Below are 17832 nucleotides of genomic sequence, written 5' to 3'. Positions count from 1 at the left end.
TCGCAGCACTATGCTGAAGTGGCAGCTGGGTCTGCCAGGGATGCCAGCTGGGCACCAGGGAAAGGCTAAGGAGGGTCATCTTGATCTAGAAACACACACTCCTCGTCTGGCCCGCAGCCTCTTCCCTTCCCTCCTCCACTCCTTCATCTCCTCGCCATCTGCCAACTCCCATACCTCCTCTGACCTGTATATCCCAATCCATCATCCTCTCCTCTTTCGATTCCCTGTCTCCTCTCTTTAACATCTCTGTCTTTTGCTCCCCTCCCTCTCCCCTCCCTCTCTCCTCTTGCATCTTTCATGCCTGACTTCCCCCCCCCTGGATGGATGCGACTCCTACAGGAATGTGATTCCTGGATGAGTATTTCCAGGCTCCCCTTCCTGACTGTCTCCGATTCTGCGGGTGCCAGCTGTGTTTAATGGGTCAGAGTTGGTGCCTTGGGTCTTTTATTTTCGGACGCCTCTCCCCCGGGGCATGTCGCTGTAAAAATACCGACGTCCCAGTTCTGCCCGCTTCCCATGTGCATCTCAGCACCTCAGTGGCTCAGAGAAGGGAGAGGTAGACTAATAAAAAGTCTAGTTAATCCATGACAAGACCCCTTTCTTCCCAGAGATCACCTGTCAATCAAACAGTGTGTGCAGCACTGTGACATCTTTTTCCTTGGATTTTCTGTTGATGCAGTTTGACTTTCTGTAGGTGGCGCTCTTTTCTTTGTCTGTTCAGCCATGGTGGCTATCACTGCTCATGCTGACTACCCAGTTCTTCTACTTCTATTCATTCCAAACAAGTGGTTTGATCAGCAAATATAAAAGCCTTTCATTAACTGGCTATAGGTTGAAACACTGTTTGTGATAGAGAATAGGAAAACAGACATTGACATCTAAAATGTCTTGGATTGATTGAGCAGCAGCACCATTGAGAAGTACTTTCATGTGGATAATGCATTAGAGTATGCGTGGGAGTGGGAGCAGGGCCCAGCGCCGGTCTCTCACACACACACACACACACACACACACACACACATAGGCTGTTATCTGGCGCTGCAGATTACCAGAGCTGTCAGAGTCCCCATAGAGTGTTTTCACCCCCAGGGAGGGAGTCTGGGAGGAGATTCCTGCACTAACTCAACATTAGCAGCCTGACATTCCCACACTCATGCATTCCCTTGAACCTCTTCCCTTCCTTCCTCCCTCTCTCTCTCTCTCTCTCTCTCCATCCTCTGTCTCCTCCCTCCTGATTGGCAGGGGGAGCTTGTGTTACTGTGGCGAAGTGTGCCCGGGCTGAGGGTGGCTGATAAAGATTGCAAAAACTCCGGCTGTGGCCGCCTCATGCCTTATAAGGCGGTCTTTCCCCCACTAGGGCAGAACCCTGTGACAACAGTGCAGGACAGGACAGCTGGGGAACGCACCTCAGGACGAGCACAGGGTGGGACGGGAGTGTGTTTTGAATCTTGGACAAGGGGGAAGAAGTGCAGAGGTGCCGTTGATTTGAGCCCCGATGGCAGCTAGCACAGGAAGGAGAGGATTTCATAAGATAATAAGAGGGTTGCACACACACGAACAGACACACACACACACACACACACTCCTCCCTTAGAGGGTAGTCCTAAAACTTCAAAGGGAGGCAGACAGAGCTCCCTGATGTGCAGGAGTGCTCAGAAGCCGGTCGACATGCACTTTGACCTCAGGCTCTGAGGAAGAAGAGGGATGAGGAAGCACTTCAGCACTATTCCACTCATCCATGTGACTGAGGTAGTGTGTGTGTGTGTGTGTGTGTGTGTGTGTGTGTGTGTCTTTTTGTCTGCATTTTCTTGTCTGTAAGCATGCGATAAATAAGGACCTCTTTTGCTCTTGGATATATCTGCTCTTTGTCTCTCCTGCATGAAAAAGGCAGCTAGTGTCTTTGTGAGGCAGTCAGCTGCAGAGTTACATGATCGGCGGCGTGTTTTTTTTCGCGGCGGCACTTCTGCCCCCTGTGAACCCGGCACTGACCTGGGTCACATGAGGAGTTGTTTGTGTCAGAGAGATAAGGAAGAATGGCTTCTCTTTCCCTTACAGCTGAAATATGCCTAGTCATCGGTATATTCCACATGCCAGGATGGGACGTTTTCGATATCTTGACATTCTTAGGATAGCTCGTTCTGCAGATTAGAAAAAAAACGTTTCCTGAGTTTCCAGGCTGTAATGAGACAAATCAATCTTACTTCAGCTGATAGCAGAGACACACCGCAGAAGTTATGCGTTATTTTGGCAGGATTTTCTTTCTCATTATAGCCATGTTAATAAATGAGTTGACTTTGTGTTGCGAACAGAGGCGGCATACCAGAGCGGGGGAAGTAGAGCAGGTTGTTCTGCATTTGACAGTTAAGTGTTGGGTCAGACATGTTTCACCACGTCTCTGCGTGTGTGCGCGTGTGTGTGTGTGTGTTTGCCGAGCAATGTGATTGGACCTTGCTGCCTGAGTAACGTCTGAGGAATGTCTATACAGCGAGCCATAGATCATGCTCGCTGTTTTCATTCTCTTATCTCTCTCCTTCCAAGAATAATGTTATTGAAGTTTGACTTTGAGCGCTCGGGCAGCCGTGTTTGTGTTTCTCCCCTCTTTATCTGTCCATCATAGCCATGGCCGTTCCATCAAAATGTCTGGTTGTTATGCTTCGTGACTGCAAGAAAAGCATCATATTCCCTGGGCCTGTCCCTAGATGGCCAGTGCTTTGTGCTGACACTGTGTGTTGTGTGTGTTTGTGTGTGTGTGAGTGAGTACAGTATGTGCATGCGTGTGTGCCTGACTTTGCCAGTATGCGCACAACAAAATGCCACTAAAATAATCTGTTATGTAACACATCCAGTATAATGGGCGTCTTCCTGTCAAGACAACAGCCTTGGTCCACAAACAAGGAAACAGTCGAAGGAAGGAGCAGCAGAGCTTTGCCTCACTGTCGCTCCCCTGTGTCTTTTTACCCGCTCCAAGGTCCGGACTATAAGCAGAAAAGCAGATTGCAACAGGTCTGTAAATAGATCTGTGTTTTCACGCCGATCGTTGTCTTCACAGCACCTGCACCCCTGATACCTGGGTGAATCCGCTGTGTTGTGAGGTGGGATTTGCTCTCATCAGAGGCTCAGAGATGCAGCTGTCCTCAAACTGTTACCTGAGGTCACAGCAGTTTACCATGGTAACCATCATGCTGTCTTACATACACAGCGTTAAAGACCTTGGACTTGCTCTGCTTTTATTCTTTTATCCCCCCCGGTTCTATCTCATTAAGCTCTGTGTTTATCCCATAACAGCCGTAATGTATCTGAGGACATCGCAGTGTGATGTGTCAACAACACCATTCTCTCACTAATATATCTCATTTAGGTCGGTGTGTGTGTTCTTACACTTGTATCTTTATGAGGACCAAATGCTCTTACAAAGATAGAAAGAAGAAGAAGAAGAAATGTTGCCGATTGTCACTTCTAGGTTTAGGGTTGGGACTATGATTAGAATTAGGATTAGATTAAAATTAGGGTAATGGTTAAGGATAAAAGAAAAATCCTCTGTTATGTATCATCAATCTGTGATGTTCAGGACATTCCAGGAGTTATACTGTGATGAAGTATTGTAATTTACTTTCCCACAACCTGCCACGTCTACTTCTACCTCAGTTAGCGATTTCTTATGTTTCCCAGAATGACCTTTGACAACCTCCGGAGAACAGGCCTGAACTTGCTGCTTACAAACAAAGACGGGCGCATGGGCATATAAATATAGCTTGCTTGCCAACTAGTTCGTAAACACCGGGGCGTGTCTATGATTATAGACACACAATCCTTACTCAAAACACAACACGTCTTGTGGCTGCATCGTATTCTGGTTTCTCCCTGTATGACTGTTGAACGTCTCTTGGTGCAAAATGGCGGCTCTAGAAAGAAGCTTTTGGCCAGTTATCAGCAGGAATAAGAAAAATACACACCAAACAACAAAATGGACCCAGAAATTCAACGTACATCACCAATAGCTCTTTTTTTTAACAGTATTAAAGTGTTTTAGGGTGGATTTTTCCTTTAAGACTAGTTTTGGTTAGGCTAAAGTTAGGATCAAGCATGGATGATGAGGATTAAGGTTAGAGAATGAATGTAGCCAATGAAGGTCCTCACAAATATAGTAATACAAACGTGTGTGTGTATGCATGCGTGTGTGTGTGAGTCCCTCTCCGTCTGTCTTTACACCACAGTGCATTAGCCTTGTGATCTGTAAAGAGGGTTTGGGGTAAACACCGTCTCCCTGCTCCTCCGCTAACAGCCCCAGTGGGGCAGATGTGCCGTTACACAACCTGACGGTGACCTCATCAGCCCCAGGCGGCCCCTCAAGCTCAGCTGCACTGATTAGACTTAGGGGAACATGTGTGTGTGTGTGTGTGAGTCTATGTGTATATGCATAATTGCCCTTGATGATGATGACCCCTTGATGGAATCCAAGTACGTCTCTTCAAGCCGCATCCTCACACCCCAATTTACATTTTACCTCATCTATTTATATACTCACACACACACACACACACACATTAGCTGTCATCTTGTAGCAGCCTTCCATTTCTTGTCATATTTGTTACAGACCGCTGCTCAATTTATCACCATGGGAACAAGAAATGTTGCTGGCAGTTACTGTCATTCTATATTGATTACCATTTGGCTTCCAGACATATTACACACACACACAAACACACACACACACACACACACACACAGAGTGTTTTCACCTGTTGCTGTCAGGATTAAAGCATATATCACTTCAAAACACATGTCAAGCCATTATTACTGACCTTTTATGGCAACCACTCACTCATCCATTAAAATCCATAATAATAGTGTTGAACTGAGCAGTGTGTGTGTGTGTGTGTGTGTGTGTGGGTGTGGGTGTGGGTGTGGGTGTGTTGTAATTAGAAGCAGGGAGAAATGTGTACATTTCCTTTCCATCCTACGTATCTGCGTACATGCACGTATGTGAACAACATTACCCCAGATATAATAAGATTTACTCTTAACTGAGCTGTCTGGTTAATTCAATGTTAAATGAAGCAGTGTGTGTGTGTGTGTGTGTGTATTGCTGTCTGTCTGTGTGTAGTCGTGTCTGTGTGGATTGTGTATGTGCTCAGCCTCATTAACATATAACCTTGTCTGCAGCCTCTAGCTACCCGTTCCAAAGGGGGAAAACAGGCTTTGTACTATAAACAGTATTTTATAGTCTTCTTTCTCCCCTCACGAGTTTTTTCCATCTAAGTCAGCAGGAAAAAGAAAATCTCCTCTCCTCTCTTATTCATACTGTCTATCAAATGTAAAAAGATGAATAGCATGAATGTGGCATCAGATTTCCTCCTCTAAGAGAGTTTTAACCATTGGCGTGAATGGGAATCACACGCTAATTATACTTTTGATGTTTTGACAGGTAAACAGAGGTGATGTCGTCATACTGGCAGGGATATGGAGCCAATCTGTTAGACTCTCCCTCTCTTTTTTATCTCTCTGTGACCTCTTGCTTTAATGTCACACCTCTGTGAGTTTCTGTTGCTTCACCCCCTTCACAGCAGTTGTCTTGATTTATTCTCAAAATAGGCCTCGAGCTACTCGGAGGAAGACAAAAGGGGGTTGAAATGTCACAAGCGGCGCGGCGTTTGGGGGTGTGTGTGTGACGTGGGTGTGTGTGTGTGTGTGTGTGTGTGTGTGTGTGTGTGTGTGTGTGTGTGTGTGTGCGTGCGCGCAGGGACGACACATGAAAGAGTCGCGCGGCGGTGACCCCTCAGATATTTATTTCAAAAAGCCCCTGGTGCCCCGTGTTCACTGGCTGTGGCCTTTATGGGCGCGTTCACACAGTCTAATCGGTCATAGATCATCGCAGTTAGATTGCAGCAGTGGAGGTTACATTAGACTAGTGAAGTAAGTAGCTTAGGGAGTGGCAGTGGCTGTTTGAGAGTGAAAGCAGCTTGCTGGCGAGGGAGATAGAAGTAGAATGGCAAAAAAATCATGCGAGCTAACAGACGGGCCGCAGACAGGGCGTAAATAACAGGTGTCAGCATGGCCCAACATCACTGTGGAGCGTAGCAAGCACCTTGTAGAATAAATACTCCTCAGGCTGGGTGGCACAGGAGGGGATCCAACCCAGTAGAAGGTGGATGTGACTAATAATGTAGCTCATAAACTCACCTTTTGAGTGTATTTTTGCATGATTTAATGTTTTAATTCCCAATATTTATCCTGGGAAAGTGGATTTAGCTACAGCCACAGTCTTCTAGTGTTTGAGCAGCTTCACTGGAGCAGTTGGGGGGTTTAGTGCGTTGCTCAAGGGCATCTTCACAGTAGTTGTTTAACTCATTTACTTTCCCCACCCACAGTGTCCCAGCCGGGCTGTGGATTCAAAATTGTCACAACCCTGCTCCTCTCACCTCTAGGCTAACTGCCACCCCCATTTCTGTTCCGCCTATTCGGTAGACCATCTGTTTCTGAAGTCCTCAGTGCAGATAAGTGATGTTCCGCTGTGCATCTTCCTTCGTCTGTGCCATTTACACAGCTATGTAAATGAAAAGGTGTCGGGGGTTGGTGAAACCACGGCTGTGTGATTAACCCGGACAGTGCCGCATAGATCTTTCACAGAGCTTCAACTCCAGTCAGGCTCAAATTTACCGCCGGAGCCTCTTAAAACCACCGGCCCCCATTCATTCCCGGCGTGGCCCATTCATGTTCGCCCCCGTGATTTAGTTCCCCTGCCGGGCGTGGACAAAAGACACCGCTGGATAGGATGGGGGGTTTAGCGGACTGAAGCTGGGTCTACCCAACCCTAAAAAAGAAATTCTATTATTGAGTCTGAAAGGAGCTTGAGGAGCGAAGAAGGGGGGAGCTATAGAGGAGTAAGGCTTCTTCTGTTGTCTGCTTGAAAGGAGGAAAGTTGCTTTTGAGATGGAGAGAGAGAGTGGACAGTGAATTGGAGGCGGGGTTATTGGGGTCTCTGGTCCTCCAAGCATCCTAAGCGTCCTCAGGTTCCCGTCCCAGCCTAACCCAGGTTTGGAACAGTTCTGCATTGAGTTACGATGTCATTGGGTGTTCATCTGGGCCGGCCGTGTCGCGGGGGTGTGTTTAATAACGCCTGGCAGACAGAAACTATCCTCTCTGCTGATTACTTCTGCCTGGTGATATATGTGGCTGCTCAGACTGATTAGTCACTGTTCCCATAGCCTAGCAGCAGCATCCCTCTCTCTCTCTCTCTCTCTCTCTGTCTCTCTCTCTGTCTCTCTCTCTCTCTCTCTCTGTTGCACTGTGTGTGTGTGAGTGTGTGTGTGTGTGCGTGTACATCCGAGCAGGCGTCATTACTTGTCTACTACAAGGCCTAATGGGGCTCATCAGCGTCAAGGCCACTGGATGGAAAGAACATTTATTTATTTGAAACTGGCCTAGCTGACAAATCCATCCTCTCTGGCGTGGCGATCCAGAGGGATTACATCAATTTGATGTTGAGGGGAGACATTGAGTGACACAAATCATGAGTCCGGCCAAACTCTTGTTTGTCCGCATCGATGGGAACGAGGCTGCAGTGTTTGCGCGTATTGTGAAGGGGCTTATTGAATATGAAATGCCGAGATGAAAAGCTACAGCGATGAGTAAGAGAGGGGAAGGAAAAGGTTGCGGGGAGCACAGGGTAAAAGCCGTGAGCGGAGAGGGACAGGGAGAGGAATCATCATCTGAGAGAGAGAGAGAGAGAGAGAGAGAGAGAGGGAGGGACAGATCATGAAAGAGAGTGCGATGGCTGGCACTAAAGCGTCGACTTCTAATAAAAAAGTGAGGAGGAGAGCGACTGCCTTAAGAAGAGAGCGCGACGTGAGGACAGGTTACACACACACACACACACACACAAGCTCGGGAAAAAATGAAGAGAGGTGCGATGGAGAGGAGGGATGCTTTTGGACTGGGCTGCTGCGGGGGTTATGTAACCCAAAAATACGCAATAACTTCACTGCTCCAATTACTGAGAAACAGCCCAAAGGACATGCCTGTGTGTGTGTGTGTGTGTGTGTGTGTGTGTGTGCAAGCGTCTCTGTCCCTGTTCAATCGGTTCTGACTGTCGCTGAGTCTGTCTTTGCACTGCACAGCGTCGGATGAGAGATGAGTTATGCATACAACAGTAGTTCCCAGCTTTTTGTCTACTTGCTCAAACGATAACCGACATACTGTCAAGTACCAATACGCAGAATTATGAGTGTCTCCACCATAAAGAGTCATAACAGTAAAATATTCAATGTCTTAAATGTGTACACAATGTCCTTTTTTTCCTAGAGCTCTCAGGCTATTTGTTGTCATTCACCTGTCATACACACACACTCACACACACACACACACACACACACATATATACTTACATACACCACAGTCGGTGTAATGGAGACAAACACACGCACAGAGAAAGAATAATGAAATAGGCAGTCTTCTAGGTTTACCCCATCTCCATAGCACCAGTCGATTTGATTGGCTGTATTGCTGCCAATTAAGTGTCTGTGTGTGTGTGTGTGTGTGTGTGTGTGTGTGTGTGTGTGTGTGTTTGAGTAGCCGGATAATCTTACAAGCAACAAAGGAAATGAGGAGGCAGAGACATTTCTGCTCAGAGGGACATCTGAACACACAGTCTGCTCTGGTGAGTTTCTCTTCCTGTCTGCCTCAGAGACACAGCAGTGGCAGGGCCAGATTAGGATAGCTGTGTGTCCATTCTCTCTCTGCTTCTCTCTCTCTCTCTCACACACACACACACACAGGAGGAAGCACTGAAGTCAGTTAGTGTCAGTGGAGTAACTTACATTAGCATGTCAGTTTTGTAACAGGCATATGGGTTTAATGAGGGAACCAGTGGGAGCTTGTAATGCATTAAATCCCCAAACAAAACATTCCAGAACCCCACCAGAACGTTCCGACCCTCCCTCCCTCACCTAAACATTCCAGAACCCCGCCAGAACGTTCCGACCCTCCCTCCCTCATCTAAATATTCCAGAACCCCACCAGAACGTTCCGACGATCCCTCCCTCCCTCCCCTCACCTAAACATTCCACATCCCCACCTAAAGATTCCGGACCGCCGTCGGCGTTCCGGAAGTGCGTGGTGTGACGGAGGTCAGAGCGGGGTTGCGGCCTGGACGGAGACAGGAAGCTGGCGCAGGAAGTCCCTAAAGAACACAAACATCACTGCTGGGGAGAGGGAACAATGGCGTCTTGTGTTTATCAGCGCGCCTTGCATGTATACACTAATGCTTAAATTTCTTGTCACGCACACGCATTACTCTGCTTTGTCTTATAATCACATAGTCTGACATCTTATACATATTGGGACCATCAAGAATGCTGTGTGGCATCTCTCTTATTGTAGACTAATTGGATTCTGAACTCGAACCCTCATATTAAAAGTCAAATGCGGTGACATTTGGATAAGGAATCGCTACTGTGTGCGTGAGAGAGGGAGAGTGTGTGTGTGTGTGTGTGTGTGTGTGTGTGAGGAGTGGGGGGGGGGGGGTAGGGGGCAGCTCTCTGGGGATGCATCTGACAAAATGGTTTGATCCGCCTGCAGTGAATCAAAGCGGGCCGAGACAGAATTGACTTCAAACGCTCTTCTGTTGCTATTCCCAGTTGCACAGCTCCACAAGTGACATGCCGCAATGCCCATTAGAGATCTGCCTAAAGTTATTCTCTGGGAGCATGCAGCCCATGTCCTCTCTCAGCCAAATCAATGCTAAGTTCAAAGAGAACACCAATCTAGACCTGATTAAATGTCTCATTTAACTCCAACCCCGCGGCCTCTGCCTCTCTCTCTCCAGCACACACAAACACACGCATTTTAGAAGTCAATACCCAGGGGAAATGGACTGGAAGCGTATTAGGTTATCAGGGTTGATCAAAGCAAAAGGATTTGTCCTGGATCTGTTGTGGAGCTATGCAGTGAACTTCCTAAATACACACACACACACAGACACACGGAAGTAATATGATTTAATCTGACTGGATCAGATTCAAATTCAATAATGGTTCTCTTGCCCTGCAGGCACCCTCGGTGCCAGGTGCTGTTCGCTGCCTGCAGGCTGAATCACCAACCTGTCAGCACACACTCGTCACAGTGATTAACGGTCGGCTGACTCATTCACTGTCCTCATAAAGTGGGCTTCATGTCAGCGTGTGTGTGCGTGTGTGTGTGTATGAGAATGAGAAGAGAGTGACACAAAGTAAGAAAGAGATAAAGCCCCTGTGTGTGTCGGTGTGTCCTCTATGCTGGCAGGTGGCAGGTTGGTGGCCGGGGGACTTGATGTGAGTGAAGAGGAGGATGAATACTTAATGTGTCCTTAGACAGTAAACTATCAACGGGCCCAGGTCATATGACAGAACCACTGACCAGACTAATTAGTTGCTTTATCAGTAGGGCCCTGCTGTGCCTCTAAAACATTCATGACACAATGAAAGACATTTACTTAATGAATTATTAAAGTGGTCCTCAGTCTCACTGTAGGGTAATGAAACTATCCTTTCACTTGAGATATGGCCTGTGTGGTATATATCTATTTCAGCTATATGGCCAATTGTAAATATGATCTTTTGAAAGATCTGCCTTTGCAGACTGATTGGAAACACTTTAGAAAATTAAATGATAGAAAAAAGTAGGGTTGGAGGGCTGGGAATGATACAGATTGACATTTAGTTATGATTTTGTTGAATAGAAAACTTTATAAATTTGTTTAGCAGTGATGAAGTGGTAAATAAAAAGGTGGGTAAACTATAACCTCCAGTTGATGATCATCATAAGGTTTAACGCTACTTTTGTTACTTACTATGATGTCTACTCTTCATTTCATATTATAAGGATTTACTGTATGGGAGCCCTAAAAAGGTGGGTTAACTTTATTCCACTGATAACAAGGTGAGCTAAGGTTAGCTTCCATAACATCCCTACATATAAGTTTACTCCAATTACTTTGTTTTTGTTGGATAGAAAGCTCCACATACTCTTGTTTCGAATTAATTAATGTCGGTGTATTCGATATCCCCAGCAGCCCCTCCCTCTGTAACTCGGTGGGCGGGGCGTAATCGCACAATGTGCTTCCCTGGCTCGGGGTTTTTTGGAGGATTACCGTGGCGGGCAGGGGCACGAAACATATCGTCGCCGCTGCCGTCGGTTACTGCAGCAGTGATGGCATGTGTCGCACCGACTGAGTCAACGGACGACTGTCAATTTTACACTTGAAAACAAGGAAACGGGAGTTCCAGTTTAACGGACAAGCCCGGGGGATTATGTCTGGCGATTGTTGGGCAGCTGTGGAGAAAAGTTTATCAGAAGTAGAGATACAATTACATCAACAGCATAAATATGGTAAATATGCGTTTCTCTACTATTACGAAGTTAGCTACCTAGCTAACCTTAACACTAAGACCGTTAACGTTACCTGAGAGAGCCCGCTCCCTTACAGCAACTTTCTCCATATTGGGGCTTTCCACAGTCTACGTTTACATTGTCCTTTTTGGCCACGTCGAAAGAGGGGAATCTGGCGTTGTATGGCAAATATGTAACTGTATTTATAAACATACCGAGAGTAGACAGTTGTTTGTTTCTATTTTGTAAGTGATCCTGACATATAAACATCAGTAGCCGTCGAGTTCCAGCCTTGCAGCAGGGAAAGTCGAGTTGGGAATCCTCTTTTTTTCATGCAACGTTTGGTGCGACCGCAGAACTGTCACTTCGCTTTCTGCTGACTAGCCCTGATAACGTACCACTCTCTCGTGAGGAGAGACCGTCACGTCATACTTCATTCAAAAAATGTGGTTATTTAATGATTCCTTGTTTATTGATAAATGTACACACCTGCTGCAGTATCACTTCAGACGTTTTATGAATAGCTAAGAGACAGTCTTCAACTCGGCATCCATCCGATACACCAAGCACTGCTACTTTAAACAAAATTTCCACTTTTTCTATTGGTTTGCCTCTCAATCCTACAATCGTCTTCCACAAAAATACACCGTAGGCGTAAGCGAGCAGTGAACCAGTTGGAACAGTTATGACAGAATTGAGTTAAAGGGCTGCCCGGTGAATCACTTGCATGTCGGATTTTCCAGTTGCTACTAGCGATTTGTAAAAGGTCTTAAGTCATGTTCAACCATGTTTGTACATTTGCCGATAAGTAAGGGCACATGAAGATGCCAGATTTTACAATGGAGTTTGGTGGAGATGAACGGAGCGCATCGGGATCATCTGCTGTGAACTTGCCATGATGTTTTAAATCATGTTGACGTTGCGCTTAGGCGACCGTTCATATGCCGGTGTTTGAAAAAAGCACTATATGCACCTTAAGGCGAAGCCAGTGGAGCAGGTTTAACCAGTCGCTCTGCAGGTGTTGCCTTGATTGCAGGTAAAAATCTTTTCTCTGTTACCATAGACAATCATATGGAGTGAATTGGTAAACGAGTAAACACAAGAGGAGCTTGCTGTTTTCCCATGCAGTGTTGAAGTCCCTACTGTACTATTAGAGCTCTATAGGGCTCTGTGGTAGAAACCAAATGTCTGGCCATATGCGCCATCCTGTGCTACACACGCTATGGTGACATGCTCACATCAGTATGCTCCTCATAAAGGTTGGGTAACATATTTTCTGTGTTATGACAGAAAAACAGATTGTTCTCTGACCCAGTTACAGGCGGCTTTGTGCAGTCTTGTATCGAAGACACACACACTTTCTTACTATCAGCTCAGAAGGTCAAGTGAGTTTCTGTGGTACCCTCTTCAACAGTGGAAATTCAAGAGAAGGTGCAGCAGCTTTTGCATTGCCATGCCATCCACAGGTCTTGAGTGAACCAAATTTATGAGCTGGGGGGGTGCGGATGCCCAGGAGAGAGACTGGAGCCAGCAGAAACACTTAAACTCTGCAACACCTCTGTCCTTCTGCTACTGGCTGCATTTCATAATACCTCAGTCACCAGTGATTCTCAGAAATTTTGACCTTGTTCATGAATTGGCAACCCAATTTAGAGTAAACTGGCATCTTCATGTGAATTGATTTGTGGTATCACCATTTAAAAAGTGAAAGGTCTCTCTTGAAAAAGTGATTGCATCTCAATGAGACAACCTGGTAAAATAAAGGTTAAATAATAAAATAATAGAAAATAAAAATTGGATATTTGTCTCCACAGATTTAAAAGTACCAAAACTCTTCCTCAATATGTCGCTCCATGGGTATGAAGCTGATGTGAATCCTTGTGTTCCATTTAGAGGACCACTACTGTAGGGTCTGTATGGTCCGTTTTCATGGTCAGAGGCCTTTCTATTCTGCTGCAGTGAGAGGAAATGTGTGTCCCTCTCCTCCTAGCCTACATCCCATCATACATAATGCAGACTAAGCATTTGGCACTTCTCTCAGAATCTCCAATGAGTTTAGAGAGATGTGGTCTTCTGAAAGTCCAAATCAACAGCTGTGGCACTGCAGAAACTTAGCTTATCTGGCTTAACTGGTCAATTTTTCAAACCGATACAGGAGACGTGCTGCCATTCCCTGGTGGTGAAAAGACAGGCAACTGATATCAGTAGCAGTAAGAATATTGATTTGTTCAGTCAGGTAGAAGGACTATAGTTGACTGGGTTCACCGACTCATCAATATTGATGATATTTAAAGGTCAGTTCAATTTGTGTGTGTGTTACATAAGCCTAAACAGTGTGTGTGTGTATGTGTGGCGCATAATGAATTACATCAAGTAGCCCTTTTCTCTTCATATCATCAGCTCACTTTCAAAGAGGAGGATTTTCGCACTCTGCCAACAGTTGTTGTGTGTGCGTGTGTGTGTGTGTGTGTGTGTGTGTGCGTGTGTGTGTGCGCATGTGCGAGTGTGTTTGATCTAGAGGAAAGGGATGGGGGAGCTCTTCCCTTTTCTGAGCTCCTGACAAGTGTTCCCTCTGGGCAGGAGTGTGTGTGTTGTAAGATTTGTGGGGTTTTTTTTCTTCGGCTCCATGTTAGTGAGAGCGGATTCTCTTGCCCAAAGTCTAATTCCACCTCCTGAGCACAGGGATAACAGGAATTTATTACTGAAACAGCAGGTGTCTGTCTGCCTTCAGCTATGTGATGTTAAGGTTTGTTTATGGGTGCAGTTGTACTTGGCTGAAAAACACACAATTCCAGCTTCTCTGTGTATGTGTATGTGAGTTCAGTGTATGTGTGTGTGTGTGTTGGATCAGATGCACAGACTTCAGTAAGGCTTCCAGAGAGGCAATCCTCCTCAGGCCTTGGTGCTAGATTTTGGCCAACCAGGAAAAGTAAATGATCTGAGCGTCTGTCTGTGACTGTGCAAAGATTGGACAACACACACTGAACAACCGCCATCTGCTGATTTGTATCCTCTTGTGTGCCAAAGGGGAACACACTTAATGACAAGTTGGATTTGGGGAACACTCACCAAATTCTAACACCATGCAATCTCCCATGTAAAAACATTATCTCTGTGCATTACTACATCACATAACCGCTCATCTCTCATTGGCTCTGTTCAGATTTGAGTGGTTGACCAGCTCACACTACAAGACTCATTAAGATCTGAGCTGAAAAAATCAAATCTGTTTAAATAATCGTGATGGTCCCAGCTTGATGGAGGAGGAAAGAGATTAAAGTCCTGCACACTCACACACTGATATTTTGTGCTGATATTCAAAATGGCATTAATAGCAAACAACTGCAAGTATTCAGTATTTTCCCCAGAGATTTATTCTTGGCAGGGTGGAAAAGCCTCTGAACCAACATTTAGACCATGGGACGTTAAAACCTTCCATTCAAACCCAGAATGACGATGACAGTGATGATGATGATTATAACGCGCATACTTGGGTGGAATCCCATCAATACGTTGGAATCAATTCAGGTTCAGGTCTCCCCATAGACAACCAGTGTAGTATCGATCAATTCTACAATAAATATGTAATCAAACAAACCGCAGCATATCCATCATATCAGAGGCAGACAACACTGTGTGGTCAATATCTGATTTTTAATAGAAGGCCAAAATCAGCAAACCCATAAATCGTTGTGACCCTAATTACAGCCACCCCAATCCGGCGCTTACTCTGTCCGATCTTGAAAATCAAGCATGATGCCAAATAATGACTATAATCAGCCTAAAAGTTGTGAAGTGTGTCCCCAGCCTTGGGGGTTATGGTTATTGCCCTCAGCAACACACTATGTGATTATGTGCAACAAGTCAGGCCTGAGCCCTTGTGGTTTGCACTCCAATCTTATCTAGGCGACAGGAAATCAGTATTCTACAGTTAGGCTACAGTTAGTACACACACACACACACACACACAAAGTCCCCAATCAGTACCACAAATCACAGTGATGAGCTAAGCCTGGCCTATTGTTGTGTTGAAGAGAGAGAGAATGAATGGGAGGAGTGTAGGTATTGAATGTGGTGGCTGACTGATGGTCCTGGGCTCTGACTCGCTTCATTGGCTATTATGGCGAGGTATAAGCCAGGCTGCACTCAATCGCGTCTGTTGTCAGGGAAACCAATGGAATCTGGATTTCCTTTTTTCTCTCTCTCTCTCTCTCTCTCACACACACAGTCTTCTGTAGGCTTTGCCATATTTTTTTTACCTCTACACTCCTTTCCTTGTTCTCCTTATCGCCCCCATTTCTCCCCCTGCACTCTGGTATCTTGCCATGAACGATACTTAAGGTATTTATTAAGATGGGGATGAGCGATCGAGAGGGGAGGGGGTGAAAGAGAGACATTGCTGCATTTCTTGAGCAGTACAACGAGAAAAGCAATCTCCGAACAGTATAAAATGGAGACATCTCACATGTGTGTACACAGGTTTACCTCTCTCTCTCTCTTGCTCTCTCTCTTTCTCGCTCTCTCTCCGTCTGCTTTTGGATTAGGGATTGAGTGGGCTAAGCTTACAGTGAATAGACACACACTGACAAACCAGCAGTGATGCCGGGTGTATGAGTAACACAGTGCGGATTAACACACACACAAATACTCTGCCCATCAAACAGATCCTGTGTCAGCCGAGCAAACACACACTGTTGTTTGTTTTTTTAATTTTTTATTTTTTCATACCTGATTAAATCTGACTCATAGCTAATTATTACGCTCCATCAGTGGATGTGTTCAGCCAGTTATTTAAATCCGGTTCAACCCTACTGAGACGTAATTCTTCGACCAGTCAAATTCCTCCATAATTTTTAGAACCTGCCATAATGATGCTTTATGTCTGTCTGTGGCAGAGTCTGAAACACACACGCAGATGTATTAACACGCCACATTTGCACTTGAATGTGATACATCTGTCTGAGCACTTGTTTTTCATCCAACAGCTGTGAACTGTGCAATATTTGGTTAGCCTACAGCTGCACGCTGTCACACACACTCCAACAAATGTGTTGTGTCTAAAATGAGGGGGAGGGGGGGGGGGGGGGGGGGGGGGGGGGGGTCTGCGGTGGTAGATATGCAACTCAGTCTCATGGAAGGTTCCCAGGAGTGCACACACCTGCGAGTCACTATTATGTAATTCACAGGAGTGAAATACAGGAGTCTGAGTCTGTGTGTGTGTGTCTGTATTAACTGAGGACGTCAGATCAGTTAGATTGTGTGGCAGCATGTCACAGTTACTTTACATGGTGACAAGTGACATTGCAATAGCTCTGGCTTGTATGCAATGCACTCATCAGTAAGTACATAAGTGTGTGTGTGTGTATTTCGAGTGCATAGCGGTGCTGTGTTTTTAATTAGCCCTCCTAAAATGGAGTGTCTCTCTAGTTAGAGGTGTGGAATGTAGCTGAATCCTTCCTTGCCCTCTAAACACAGAATGGAGGTGTGTGTGTGTGTATACATGTGTGCACCATATAAATGGTCCTACTAGTCATGGAATTTCTGGAATATCATGGAATTTAGAATTGTATTCCAGACAGGCAAAATCAGGGAATTTGATAAGTTGCCTGGGAAAGTCAGGAATTATCGGGGAATTCTACAAACGCATCATTTTACAGGAATATAGCAGAATGTATTTTACAACTACTTTTCACACATTGGTTGCATTAGATGGTTTTCAGCCCAGCTGGAGTGGAAACAACTGTTCATCCCTTTTCTGAGGTGAAAAACAATATCAACAAACCGGGAAGCATTACAATTTTCAAGTCACGGAAGCATTCTGACTTAGTTTTGTAAAGTCATGGAAAATCCTGTTATTTTTACATCGAGGCCATGGTGCAAATCCTGGCCTCAAGTCATTTGAAGCAGTCTGTGCCTCTCTAAGCTCCAGTCTGATTCTGATAGTCCACCTGTAGAGTTCAAACACTGTCTCTGTTTGTTACAGTTGGCAGGATTTTCCCTCTTTCACTCACTCTCTATCACTCTCCCTCTATCACTCTCTACCACTTTCTCTCCTACTTTTTATCAATCTCTTTTGCTGTCTATTTATGTCTTTCTCCTAAGCTTTTGACCTCACACATGTCTACATCCTTGCCCCTCTCTCCTCCCCAGCTTTTTTAGGCCTTGTTTGAATGGGAGCAGGGGCTGCTGGGTAATCTTTGCTCTGGAAAGAGGAGATTAAAATCTCAGATTACAAGAGGAGAGGAGAGAGAGACGAGGAGGGATTACAACTTTTTTTTTTTTTAAGTAGAGGTTCCGAACTGCATGTGGGTGTCTAAAGCAGGTCTTACACACACACACGCACGCACACATACATACACACACACACACACACACACACACATGGTTCAGATTGCATAGTGCTATTCTCACACACTGATGACCCCTTCCCTTTGATTTTGTAGCACAGCTTGTACCCAGTTTTAAAGC

At 45.5% G+C, this 17832-nt stretch overlaps 1 protein-coding gene across 2 annotated transcripts in view; it reads left to right on the top strand.

Moving 5' to 3' along the window:
• Nucleotides 1-1626: 1626 nt before the first annotated feature.
• The window catches only part of LOC139638255 (transmembrane and coiled-coil domain protein 3-like), a 29297-nt gene continuing 13091 nt past the window's right edge, over nt 1627-17832 (top strand). The window contains exon 1 of one of the 2 annotated variants that reach the window (XM_071512325.1): nt 1627-1749. In XM_071512325.1, the coding sequence (XP_071368426.1) occupies nt 1705-1749 (45 nt within the window). In that variant the 5' untranslated portion in view covers nt 1627-1704. Of the gene's footprint in view, nt 1750-11138; nt 11365-17832 lie in introns of those variants that run through there. The other variant, XM_071512326.1, reaches the window with a different exon arrangement.

This window comes from Centroberyx affinis, unplaced genomic scaffold (assembly GCF_046629955.1).
Source record: "Centroberyx affinis isolate AG114_WGS23_722 - 3 ecotype Tasmania unplaced genomic scaffold, CSIRO-AGI_Caff_v1 ptg006241l_1, whole genome shotgun sequence".
NCBI classification, from domain to species: Eukaryota; Metazoa; Chordata; class Actinopteri; order Beryciformes; family Berycidae; genus Centroberyx; species Centroberyx affinis.
Note: the sequence above shows the minus strand (reverse complement) of the source record. Positions and strands in the feature narration are given on the sequence as shown.